Below are 13,279 nucleotides of genomic sequence, written 5' to 3'. Positions count from 1 at the left end.
AGTGGAGCTTGTATGTTTTTATATTGCTGAACAGGTTTCAGCAGTTTCCAGACTAATTGGGACTGGGAAGAAAGGTCTGGCAATCTGATTCCAAAAATCAGTCAGTGAAAACCCGATAGGTCACAATTGTCCTATCCTCAACTGATTGTGTAGGTAGCACAGGACTGGCAGCATTTTATTAAGTCATACGTGGGGCCACACTGAATCGGGGGCCAACGTGAGGGCAGCTAACAACGAAGTATTAGATCGGAATACCTCCAACTAAATGGGACAAAAGTAATTTCAATATAGGTTTGATAAATGCAATAATGAAGGCTGTCAAAGGGATTACAAGCTCCAAAATGGGAGCCAACTAATTTAGGAGTAGTTTAGGAAACCTCCAGGGATAGTATGATTTATGAACGTTCTTGCAGTGGGAGAACAGGGTATGCCAGGAAACAGCAGGTCCAGAGGTTCAGAGGCTAGGTTTGCCAGGAGAGGAGGTAATCGGACAGCGACGCAGTAGGAGTTGTGAAGCTAGACCCAGAAGGTGGGACCAGATCCCCATAAGGAACTAAACAGGCAAACTCCAATACAGATTTCTATGGTAGTCTCTCTCCTTCCCTCCAAAAACCCACTGCTGTCGAGTCGATTCCGACTCATTTCGACCCTATAGGACAGAGTGGAACTGCCCCATAGAATTTTCAAGGAGCGCCTGGTGGATTTGAACTGCTGACCTCTTCATTAGCAGCCGTAGCACTTAGCCACTACGCCACCAGGGTTTCCTCCTTCCCTCCACCACCCTTTTAATTGTCGATGGCCATAGTTAAGAAGTCCCGGCCTCTTAGTATCCGTGAGGGCCTCAGGCGACCCGGCGCAGTGAATTCTGGATCGATGCGGTGTACGCAATTCACACCTCATTTCCACCTAGGACGTCTGGGAGAACTGACGACGGGGAACAGGTTGCGTCACGAAACCGGGACTGGAATAGGGCTTGCTGGAATTCGAGCAGCTTTCTGCCATTACAAGGATGGGGGTGGGGAGAGTTAGGAACGGAGAACGTCTAAAGATGTCCTTCCGGGGCGCCCAGACTGGACTGGTGAAGAATGAAACAGGTTGATACCGGATGTGTTTCCTCCTAGTCCAACTTCCGGTTTGGGCCGCCGCAGCCGCGGAAGCCTTGACTAGTTTTCTGAGTCTGTGAGTAAGCACGAAGAAGACTCGGGCAGGTGGGGAGGCCTGAGGAAGAGGAAAGGGAGGAGGAGGAGGGCAGGAGGGCGCAGTCCCAGGTGGCTAGTCTGTTTATCCAACCCCCTGGCCGATAGGGCCTTGGCCCTGGCAAGCTTGGGTCGGGGAGACCAGTGTGCCGAGATGGAGAGATGGTTGAGGCCACCTTGGTGTCCGGTTTCAGTTCAACAGGATCCTGAGCTCCTCCTGCTCTGCCAGTCTCTGTGCTAGATGCAGAAGAACAGATGTTGGAAGGAACCGTCTCACGTTGCTCAGGGATCTACAGACTGTGGGGAAGACGGGAGGAGGAGTCACAGAAGTAGTATTTGGGCCTTAAAGGAGCCAAATCACTAACTGGGAAAAGGAATTAGAATTGCGAGTCAAACATATGTGCAAAGGTGTATTCGGGTCTTTTCTGTCAGGGCAATGATGAAAAATTTAATATTGAAGGAATTTCGAGTATGAAAATAGAGACTGGGGGGGATAAAACTATAAAGTTGGGTTAGGGCCAGATCGTGAAGGATCTTCTTTACTGGACTAAGGAGATTGGTTAGTTCGACCTGAAGGAAGAGGGGAGCCAAGGAGGATTTAAAGCAGAAGAATGGGAAAAAAAAAAAAAAGTTTTAACGGAAGTGAATTTTGGTTACAATCAGGAGGGTAGTTTGAAATATAGGCGAATGTGGTGTCAGGTAGACCTGATGGAAGGCACTGCAGTGCTTTTGGTGAAAAGAATGAGGACCTGTAATGGTGGGGAGTGGGAACGCTGGGAAATACATTACGGAGATTACATTAAGGTGTCTTGATTTGGAATACGATGTTAAATCGACTTTGTGTTGGGTGTTGCTTGTTACTGGATATTCAAAATTAAAAGTGTCGTTGATCATAAGGCACGTAAAATTTAGTAAAAGAGATTAATAGAAACTTAATTTTCTATGTGATGTAATTATTCGTTGTGATATAATTCAGTGTGATAAATGCTGTAGCAAACGTATGAAAAATGTGCTATGATCACAGAGAAATGCATTATAATCTTCTGAGTTTTAAGACAGTGTCTTAGGGGTTCACTCTCAGCATCCAGATTAGAATTTGGTTTTTGGATTTTTTTTTTTTTCACTATCACAGTAGAGAAAAACATTCCCCATCCTTACATCAACGTGTGTGTTTTATTTTGCTTAGATTGTGACCATGGCTGCTGAGTCTGATGTTCTACATTTCCAATTTGAACAGCAAGGAGATGTGGTCTTGCAGAAAATGAATCTTTTGAGACAGCAGAATTTGTTTTGTGATGTATCAATTTATATTAATGACACTGAGTTTCAGGGGCACAAGGTGATTTTTGCTGCCTGCTCCACTTTCATGAGAGATCAGTTTTTACTCACCCAATCAAAACATATCAGAATCACCATCTTGCAGAGTGCAGAAGTTGGCAGAAAATTGTTGCTCTCTTGTTATACTGGAGCACTTGAAGTTAAAAGGAAAGAACTTTTGAAATATTTGACTGCAGCTAGTTACCTTCAGATGGTTCACATTGTGGAAAAATGCACAGAAGCTTTGTCAAAGTATCTGGAAATTGATGTTTCTATGAAAAACAACAACCAGCATACTGACCTGTGCCAGTCCTCTGATCTAGATGTTAAGAATGAAGAAGAAAATTCAGATAAAGACTGTGAGATAATTGAAATTTCAGAAGATAGTCCTGTGAGCATGGATTTCCACGTTAAAGAGGAAAGCAGTGCTTTACAGTCTACAGTAGAGAGCTTGACATCAGAGAGAAAAGAAATGAAGTCACCAGAAATATCTACAGTGGATATAGGCTTTAAAGACAATGAAATTTGTATCCTTAGTGTGGAATCAATCAGTACAGCCGGTGCAGAAAATGAGCAGTTTTCACAGCCTTGTACCTCTTCAAAAGCAAACATGTATTTCTCTGAAACTCAGCATTCACTGATCAATTCTACAGTTGAGAATAGAGTGACAGAAATTCCTGGGAGTCAAGGCCAGGGCATATTTCATGAGAATACTGAAGGAAATCATGGTACAGTGAATGAGATTCAGAATCTGGAGGAAAGTTATTCACTGAGGCACCAGTGTCCTAGGTGCCCTCGAGGCTTCCTTCATGTTGAAAACTATCTGCGCCACCTTAAGATGCATAAACTTTTCTTGTGCTTACAGTGCGGAAAAACATTTACACAGAAGAAAAATCTCAACCGGCACATTCGAGGGCATATGGGCATACGGCCCTTCCAGTGTACTGTGTGCTTGAAAACATTTACTGCCAAAAGCACCCTTCAGGACCACTTGAACATACACAGTGGGGATCGTCCATACAAATGCCACTGTTGTGACATGGATTTCAAGCACAAATCTGCCCTGAAAAAGCACTTAACTTCTGTCCATGGCAGAAGCAATGGAGAAAAACTACCTAGGCCTGATCTCAAAAGGCAAAATCTACTATAATTAGAATCACACACTTGCTATGTAAGCCTTTTAATGTTCTTTTGACCAAATCTTTCTGTAAGAACGCAGCATTTGTAATATTGCATTTCCCCCCTTGCCTTTAGGTCTTATTTTTGGTCTGCCTATAGGGTCATTATGAGTCAGAATCGACTAGACAGCAGTGAGTTTTTTTTTTTTTTTTTTAATACATGTTGAGCCCTGGTGGTGCAGTGGTTAAGAGCTTGGCTGCTAACCAGAAGGTCAGCAGTTCCGGTCCACCAGCTGGTCCTTGGAAACCCTATGGAGCAATTCTATTCTGTCCTGTAGGGTTGCTATGAATCACAATCGACTCGATGACAGCGGGTTTGATTTTTGTTATTTCTTCTGAACTTCTAACAGTTCTAAAGTTGTGGGAGGCATGAAAATGCTGATGGGGCTCTCTTTCGCCACAAATGTTACTTATAAGTCCCAGTGGTATGACTACAGAAATAGTGTTCCTCTCTTAAATATTCTTGATTCTAGGGACAGAAAGGGGTCCAACAGTATTTCCAGATTCTGATTTGGAGTCTCTAGATGACTGATTTAACTAAATGTAAAATCCAAAATCTTTAAAGAATTAGGATAACAGATAATGAACCTAAAATCGCAACTACTATCAGTTATTAGTCACTTTTGAGAGGTGATAAAAGCAGTGATTTTTTTTTTTTTTAACTTTTAACTAATTGCTCTTGGATTCTAAACAGAAGGGACCTGTTGTTTTAAACTGTAAAGGAACACAATTTAAATTCACTTGGGAGTAGCAGAGTCTCCTTATACATGGACTAATATTCCTTAAAATAATTTTATTTCCTTGGATTACTAATATACGTATTTTAGAAGTGAATTGGTCCCAAGTTTCTTGATTTTATTTAATATAGTCGCATTGAATAATTTTGTGGCCAGTAAAATTATACCATTGGCATGAAACTCTGAAAAATTACTTTTCTTAGAAATTCTAAATTTATCAATGATACGTGTTTTCTTGTTTCCTTTTTATTTTAATTAACATATAGTAAAATTTACCTCTTTTTTGATATACAGGTCTGTGAATTTTAATGTATGTGCTTTAGATTTGTACATTTATCACCACAATCATAAGATAGAACAGTTCCATTACCCAAAAATATTCCCTTACTCTGCCCCTTCTCCTAACCCTAACCCCTGGCAACCACTGATGAGTTCTCCATTATTATAACTTTGCATTTTCCAGGTACCATATGAATGGAATTACAGCTGCTAACCAGAAGGTCAGTACTATGAACCTACCAGCTGCTCTTCGGAAGGAAGATGTGGCAGTCTGATTCCATGAAGATACACAGCCTTGGAAGCCCTGTGGGGCAGTTCTACTCTGTCTTATAGGGTTGCTATGAGTCAGTATGGAAACCCTGGTGGTGTAGTGGTTAAGTGCTACGGCTGCTAACCAAAGGGTTGGCAGTTCAAATCCGCCAGGCGCTCCTTGGAAACCCTACAGGGCAGTTCTACTAGGGTCCTCTAGGGTTGCTATGAGTCGGAATCGACTCGACAGCACTGGGTTTGGTTTTGGTTTATGTGTCCGTATAGACTCAATGGCGATGGGTTTTTTTCATTTGTTTAACCTTTTGGGACTTTTTTTTTCACTCAACATAATGCCTTTGAGGTTAATTCATATTGTGTGTACCAATGGCTCCTTCCTTTTTTTTTATCATTACTTTTGAGTTGGTATTATGTATTAATTTTCTAGCTGTCACTAGATGAATAGTTTAAACATTGGTAGCTATTAGTGACCCCTTAAATTTTAGTTAGTTTTTTTCATTTACATTGATGTGATTGTCATCCGTCACATGTTGACAAAAAAATCTCAACCATCCCTAGAGTTTTAGTCTCTATTTCCAGAAATGTGCCAAAAGAAAAACCATGATTGTATGGTTACCTTAGTGAGAGTAAAATTTCAGATTGTGTTTGAGCTGTTGCTGTCTAATATCCCTATCTATGTAAAATACAAAACATTTTTTGTTGTTAGGACAAAGATTAAAATATATTGCAGGGAAAATCACATTCTCTAAACACAGGAACTACTTTCAATAAAAAAGCCTGACATGGATGCATCTTACTTGGAAGATGTTCTGTTCTTTATCTACTTACCTCAGTTTTATGTAGAATTTCTGCTATATTTAATTTCTATTGATGTCCTTTCATATTTTCATATGTAATATACTTTGTACCATTTATAAGAATTTTACTGCTGAATAATCATGTTGATTTTTATGAATGTTAAATATCCTTTTTGTGATACCTTTGTGAAAAATATACCCTGCATAGAATTTTAACTCTGGAGGAGATTTTAGAGAATCCAGCTTTTATATTTTACAGATGAGAAAACTGACTTTATGACGTAGGTCGCTAGTTAGTGATATCAAGTCACTCTCCTTGGTTTTCTCTTAACTTCGTAAGTAAAATAATAGTTTAAAAAAAGGTCTTGATAATTTGTACAACTGTTGCCAGGTCTAAAAATCTATGATTTTATATTTTAATTCTTCCCAAATCCCTGAGAACAAAGAAAGGAGAAAAGCAAGAGAAGAGAGTTTTGTGTCTTTATGAAAATTGGTATTTGAGTACTCTGTTGGAGACAGAATTATTCTAAAGTATATGGTGTTTTTCTTCCACTGGAGAAAAATCCTCAGCACTTAATTTTCTTTCTTATTTTACTTATGATTGGCCATTTATAGGCATGGAACTATATCCCTTTCAGAAGTAGTTTACTTGTGATTGAAGTATTTTTCTTATTTTTGCTTCCTAGGATGAAATTTTTGGAGGGAGGGGTATAAATGGGAGGGAGAGGGCAAAAGAACAGTAATAAATGGTTTTTTAATAAACTTGTGTCTATGATCTTGGGTGTTTAAAAAAAATTCACCATTGAAACTATGTCTAAATTTTTGTGTGCCTTGTAAGATTGTTGTGAATTTTTTTTTGTAATGCACTTTGAGACTTTTTTGTGTGGGGGGGAGGGTTGTTTTGTGAAAGTGATGGATGTTATTTATTATTATTTATTTCTGTTCAGTAGCACAGAGTGATCTCAAAAAATTCCTAAAAGAGTATCTGTTTGCATGATATGTCTAAATTCAGGAAAATGGAATCTTTTTTTAAAATGCAGGCATGGCAAAGTATAGAATTTGTTCATTTAAAACATTCTCTTTTAGTTGTCTATGTTTCTGGTATTAAACTGCAAGATATGTTTGAGTTACATCTCTTCCTTTACTGCATTTATGTATAAAAGATCATGAAACGGTAGTTGTTACTTTGTTATAAGAGAAAATCCTTGTTTTCTTTCTTTGAATGTAACTATCATGTCTTTACATAAGAAATAATAAACTGGAGGTGGGAATAGAGGGCTTTGTGTTTCTTCGACATCTGTGAATTTTAAAGAAGGAAAGAATTTCTCCTGGCTGTTTATTTAATCAGGAGTCCTGGTGGGGCAGTGGTTAAAGCGCCCAGCTGCTAACTGAAACATTGGCAGGCAGTTCAGACCCACCAGCCGCTCCATGGGAAGAAGATGTGGCAGTCCGCTTCCCTAAAGATTTACAGCCTTGGAAACTCTATGGGGCAGTTCTATTCTGTCCTACAGGTTGCTATGGGTTGGAATCAACTTGATGGCAACAGGTTTGGTTTTGGTTTTATTCATTTACTAATCATTGGGTAATCATTCATCAACAAATATTTACTGAGTTCCTACAATATGTACTTGTACTAAAAATTAGGTATACAGACAAAAATCCTTGCTCTCATGGAACTTCTAGTGGTAAGAGACAAACTGTAACAAGTAAAATCAATGTCAGATTTTGAAAAGGAGTTTGAAGAAAACTGGGTAGAAAATGCCATGGGAGGGGAGACAGTATTGTAATTTTTAATATGCTGATCAAGCTACCTTTGAAAAATCCTATTACCAAGTATATAAATACAGCACCCAGCACTGTCCAGTGGAATGGAAAACATTAAATGACCATTTTGGGGAACCTTTCTGGTATGATGAATTTCATAAAGAACAGAAAATGAAAAGGATAATGCATGGAAAGAAAAATCTGACTGGGCTAATGAATCTTTTAAGGAAATAATACACTGAATTTTCCTATCACACAAACAGTAATGACCATACTTTTTTTTTCTCTCTCTTTAAAGCTTATAGTTTATAAGGTACTTTCCCACTTGACTTCTAATTTGTGGTAGGTTTACTTCTAGCGATGCTTTTTTTGGACATCTGGTTTCACACTGATCTTAAGTTTAATTAAAATTCGTAGCTATTTTCTTAACCTATGTTCTTCAGTTTCTTAGTAACGACGAATATGTAGTATCTACCTTTTAGGATTATTTTGTGGAGTCAATGAAACAAAATAGTAAAAATGAAATATTTCTTATCTAACAGGACCTGGCACTTGGTAGTTCATATGTGATTTCCTTATGTTAATTTCCTTACCCCGTCCCAGTTTTTTCTTTATGTATATTTTTTAAAAAGATTAATTCCTCCCTTACAGTTTGCTGTGAAAAATCCTTCAGCAAATATTTATTGAGCTATTAATGCCAGAATTTGTGCTTGATTTTTGATCCCTGTTAACTTTTGAGTTGTTTTCTCTTTGATAAGAGATAAGGTACGTGGAAGTGGCTGCCAAATTTTATTTTAATTGGGAGATTTCCTGGCACCTATGTGGATTGAGGGATCTGGTCAGCATTTAATTGGGGAAGGGTGAAGTAGAATGCGGAACCCTGGTGGGGCAGTGGTTAAAGCACTCCACTGCAAACCATAAGGTCGGTTGGAACCCACCAGCCACTGTGTGAGACAAAGATGTGGCAATCTGCTTCCATAAAGATTTACAACCTTGGAAACCCTGTGGGTCAGTTCCACTGACAAATGGTAGTATGATTTGTAATCAACTTGGTGGCAACGATTGGAAGTAAAATAGAACACATATATCAGATTCTAATCAATGGATACTTCGTTTTTCACGAGAGAAGACAAGACACTTGCTTCCAGAACCTGTGTCAATCAGGCCGATTCCGGAGCTGATGAATGTGCAGGGAGTTTCCCATCAACCCTTTCGGCTTACCGAGGCCTTCTAACAGTGCTTCCCACAGTGCTCCGGGTCTCCCTCGACACGTGATCGGCGTGGCTAGGCTCCACCAGAGGGAAGCTGAAGCGCAATTTTGGTGACCAACAGGGGCTCTTTCACCTCCCCAACTCCCGGTTTTGCGTGATCTCGCGAGAGGTGGGGAGTTTCTTCTCGCGAGAGCTAAGTCGGGATCCCTCCAGGTCCGCCTCCGTGGTGAGAAGGAGAGGGAGGCGGAGGGAGGAGGAGGAGGCCCCGTCGCGGCCTTAGCCGCCGCCAACGGGGCTGTCCCTGTAGCTCCCGATGGAGTTTGATGTCGTGGAGCCGCCGCCGAGCTCTGCCCCGGCGAGACGAGGCGCCTCCGTCGCCGAGCCGCGCCGTCGCGGGGCTCCCGGGAGCGGCCCTTAGCGACCCCGCCCGGGCCCCCTCAGGTAGGGCGGAGGCGGGCACGATGCGGCTCGGGCCCCAGCCCGTATCTCGGGTCCCCAGCAGTCGGGAGGGAGAGTGGTCTCAGCCTGGGGCCTTGTGTGCTGTCGCTGCCGGTGCCCCGATGGTCAGGAACTGAGGACCGCACCTGACACCGGACCGGGCCGGGAGCCCCGGGCCTGAGGAGGCCCCTTGTTACGGCAGGGCTTTTTCGATGGCGGAGCGGGCAGCGCAAATGGCCACCTCCCTTCGACACTGCCCGAGGGGCGCCTCTGACCCCCAAGGAAGCCACCCAAGCAAAGGCCAGGTTCCTCTCTCCTATTTCTACACCAGTTAATAAGTGGGGCGTTTGGCGAAGGTCTTCAAAACCCAGTACTCTCCTTGTCGGTTTTTTTGCCCTGGAGCTTCCCGAGACCCCACCGCAGGGATGGTGGAGACGATCCGAGTGGTAAATAGGGACCCCCGGCAAACAATGCCCAGGGAGGGTTAAACCTCCCAGGAGGGAGATAACCGGACCAGTGTGGTTGCACAGGGCTTGTGACTAGGAGCAGTGGCATGAAACAGCCAGGGAATTCTGCTATGGCTTCTTCTTTCCCTCTTTCATTTTTCTTCCTTGGGGAAGCCTCTTGAGGAGACTCTTCCACCATCTTAGAAGAAGGGTAGAAAGCATCTTTGTTTCTCAGAGAAGCAGCTCCACTTTTCTCCATCCTTAGCTTTTAGGAAGGCAGAAGATGAGGGTAGCTATTATTTTCATTCTTCGGTTCACAGAAGATGAGTTTAAGATACCCGCAGATACAGCCTTGACACCAAAATAGTCGCAAGTAATCACTGACATAAGTAGATACAATCCAGTAATTTCCAACCTGTTTTATTATTTTTTTTAACCACCTAGGTTTCCTTCTTTTAATTCCTACTCTCACCCTACCTATGTGCCTTCTTTTAATTCCTGCGCTGACCCTAACCCTGCTGTGAATACCACTTTGTATTCCAAATTATCTTAAGTAATCTTTTTTTTTTTTCTCCATTTTTGTGTTAAACTTGTAAATTCCAACAGGAACTTTTGAATAACCTGAGAGAGCTAATGTTATTAACACCAAATTGATATAATTTCACCCAAAAGCAAAGAAACAATGTTTTAGTTAGCCTGTGCAGTGTCGTCATGGTTAAATATACAAATTAAGTTAAGACTTTTTGAACCATTAAGAATAGCCGATGGATTTTTCCATTATTGCCTTCTCTTATCTGTCTTAAAAGCTACACCACTGTTCTCGTCTCACATCCCTTCCTTATGTTGTTTACTTCTACATTCAGTTCTTGAAGAACATGAACTAGAGTTCATAATATCTTGTTAAGGGCCATTTTTCAGTATTGCCAATTTTGTTGATTTAGGGATTCATGTTTTTCAAATTGTAAGTTTGAAAAATTGCTAGAACAAAGTGTTAGACATATTCCAATCATGTTTAGGAAAGTAAATGTTATAATTCAAACAGCCTTCTATTCTTTGGGGTTTTAATTGCAGTCATGCTCGTTAGTGAATCCTTTAAGTTTCTCTTGATCTGTTATTACTCTTGTGTTAACCTGACATGTAAGAATACTTGTATGTCCTTTGTTCATATGTTTTCATTTATTCACTTTATGCTTTTGTAATTTGCTGTGTCTTCCAGTTTGAAAAAAAATCAGCAAAAGTTCCTTTTTTGGCAAAGCAGTTTTTTAAAACTGTTTTTTGTATTCAAAAACACCTTTTACGTCATATGCAATACCTAAGATGCTAATTAAAAAATGCTAAATAGGCATATATAAAACCAAACCCATTGCCTTCGAGTCGATTCTGACTAATAGTGACTAACAAGGTCATAATAAGTATTTGCTTATCATTTTGGTTAGACTGGGCTGAAGCTTCACTTTCTGGCGATGGAAAAAGGAAATGTGGTAAAATAAAGCTAGCTGAATTTAAAAATAAGTTGACGCTTTGCATCCAGTCTCATGAATGCTTTAACTTGCATCTTTATGGTCATCAGAGTTTTCTAGTTCTGTGAAAGACATTTTAATTGTGACTTTCACCTGAAATTCTTAATGAAAGTTGCTTATGAATATTAGTTAATTTTAGATGCTCTAGAGCTGCACTATCCAATACTACCCACTAGCCACATGTGGCAGTTGAGCACTTGAAATGCAGCTAATGTGAACTGAGATGTGCTTAAGTGTAAAATACCAATCAGATTTCAAAGACTTAGTATCAGAATATTTAAAATATCTCAATAATTTTTTATACTGATTACATGTTAAAAGAATATTTTGGACAAACTTAAATGAAATATATTCTTAAAATTGTTTCTTTTTTCCTTTTATAATGTGACTACTAGAAAATTTTAAATTACATAGGTAGCTCACATTGTATTTCTATTGAATAGTGCTATTCTAGAACATCACTATCCTTCCCAGAAATAAATTATCTGAATAAAAGTAGACACATGAAAACCAAAAACTTCCTAATAGAGTACCCTTTTAAAATCAGAAAATCAAAAGGCTAAGAACATTTTGGTAATGTGAAGGATAAAGGTATCCATTAGCCATTATTTGATAGGCGGAAATGAGTGATTAGATGCTGTCTTAAAAACACAAGTATTTTTCAAGCTTAGTCATTACTAAAGAAGCAAATTTTGTTGGTTATATTAGTCAAAATGGAAAGTTATCCCATTACTGCCATATTAGAAGGTATTGAAAGTTAAGTCTCGTACTTATTTAAAAACCAAATTTTTTGTTTATCACCATAGTGGATTTAAGAAGTGAAACGTAAGTCATATATCTTTACTACAGCAAAGTCACCTGTAGTAGGAGCCTTTACAATTGTGATTCAACTCTTTTTTTTCTCTAATCCTTTTGATACGGTTTGGACGCTTAAGTTTTAGATCTTGCAGTTTCTTAGCTTAGAACCTAAATTCTACCCAAACCAAAAACCCATTGCCATCTAGTTGATTCTGACCTAGAACTGCGCCATAGGGTTTCCAAGGCTGTAATCTTTATGGGAGCAGACTGCCACTCCTTTCTCTCATTGAGTGGCTGGTAGGTTCAAACCACTGACCTTTCAGTTAGCAGCCAAGTGCTTAACCACTGTACCACCAGGGGCTTTTGTATTGTACCGACGATGCTTTAAATATAATTTTAAGCCCCAAAATAATTATTTTTAAGGTTTCTAAATTGAAAATCACTGTTAAGTCCATTTCAGTCACTTAAATTCCTTATATGGGTGAGCTGGAATAAAAATTGTCTTAATTAACATACCTGAGTCCTAAGCTTAGTACAGGGTTGACATCTTTATAAAGAGAATTGTAAAATACTGAAGGTTTTTTCCTATATGACAGTGAAAAAGGCATAGACTTTATTCTGGCATTTTTTTAAAATCAGGTGCCTTAGTCCTGAACTGGCTGCATAATATAGTGGACAAATAATAGAAAATGAAACTGCTTATGTGTATGCAGTTTGTTCTTAATAAAGCAGTTTGTAATTTGCATCATATCAAAGATGTCTGTTATTCCTCCTATTTTATGGTTTAGCATTCATAGCAAGGAACTTAGAGTCTGAAAAATTACTTGAATAAAAATTTGTTTAAGGTCCTGTCTCTAGTTTTTCTTACTCTTACCCTTTGTCTTTCTATCCCTCTTAAATTTAATGAAGTTAATGGAAATAACTTAAAATGTTTTTATTAAACAGCCCTTTAGATGTCTAGAGTTGTGGCCTTTTTAATCCATTTTATCTCAATTTGAAATGTCTTGGGACTATCTTTAAGTTGAATACTTATCTCATTATTAACTATAACCTTTTTTATTAGCAATTTAGACTTTTATAGGCTCACAGAAATACGTTACTATAAAATGTATTACAAATCTAGAATCTGGTTTTATAAAAGCATGTATTAGCTATTCTTGGTTCATTTAGATGCTTCTTTTTTTTAATAAATTAGAAAGAGAACAGGTTTTTTATTCTTTTTGATACTTACAAAAATATTTTCTAGTAAAAATTTACAAAGTGCATTTTTAAAGAAATGAGTGTCCGATTTTGTCATCACTAGTTAAACTAGCTAACAACAATATAGCCTT

At 39.1% G+C, this 13,279-nt stretch overlaps 2 protein-coding genes across 8 annotated transcripts in view; both read left to right on the top strand.

The window, feature by feature from the left end:
- ZBTB6 (zinc finger and BTB domain containing 6) overlaps window positions 1-7,211 on the top strand; it is a 30,425-nt gene extending 23,214 nt beyond the window's left edge. Inside the window, exons 1-3 of one of the 3 annotated variants that reach the window (XM_049896838.1) lie at window positions 1,103-1,179; window positions 2,383-3,684; window positions 4,892-7,211. In XM_049896838.1, coding sequence (XP_049752795.1) covers window positions 2,392-3,663 — 1,272 coding nt within the window. In that variant the 5' untranslated portion in view covers window positions 1,103-1,179; window positions 2,383-2,391 and the 3' untranslated portion in view covers window positions 3,664-3,684; window positions 4,892-7,211. Of the gene's footprint in view, window positions 1-1,102; window positions 1,209-2,382; window positions 3,685-4,891 lie in introns of those variants that run through there. The other 2 variants (XM_049896839.1, XM_049896841.1) reach the window with 2 other exon arrangements.
- Window positions 7,212-8,936: 1,725 nt separating this feature from the next.
- The window catches only part of RC3H2 (ring finger and CCCH-type domains 2), a 48,445-nt gene continuing 44,102 nt past the window's right edge, over window positions 8,937-13,279 (top strand). For 4 of the 5 annotated variants that reach the window (XM_049895545.1, XM_049895544.1, XM_049895543.1 and 1 more), the window contains exon 1: window positions 8,938-9,187. The gene's annotated coding sequence lies outside the window, so the exon portion shown is untranslated. Of the gene's footprint in view, window positions 9,188-13,279 lie in introns of all 5 variants that reach the window. The other variant, XM_049895546.1, reaches the window with a different exon arrangement.

This window comes from Elephas maximus, chromosome 9, assembly GCF_024166365.1.
Source record: "Elephas maximus indicus isolate mEleMax1 chromosome 9, mEleMax1 primary haplotype, whole genome shotgun sequence".
Lineage (NCBI taxonomy): Eukaryota > Metazoa > Chordata > Mammalia > Proboscidea > Elephantidae > Elephas > Elephas maximus.
This window is presented reverse-complemented; position numbering and strand designations above follow the sequence as displayed.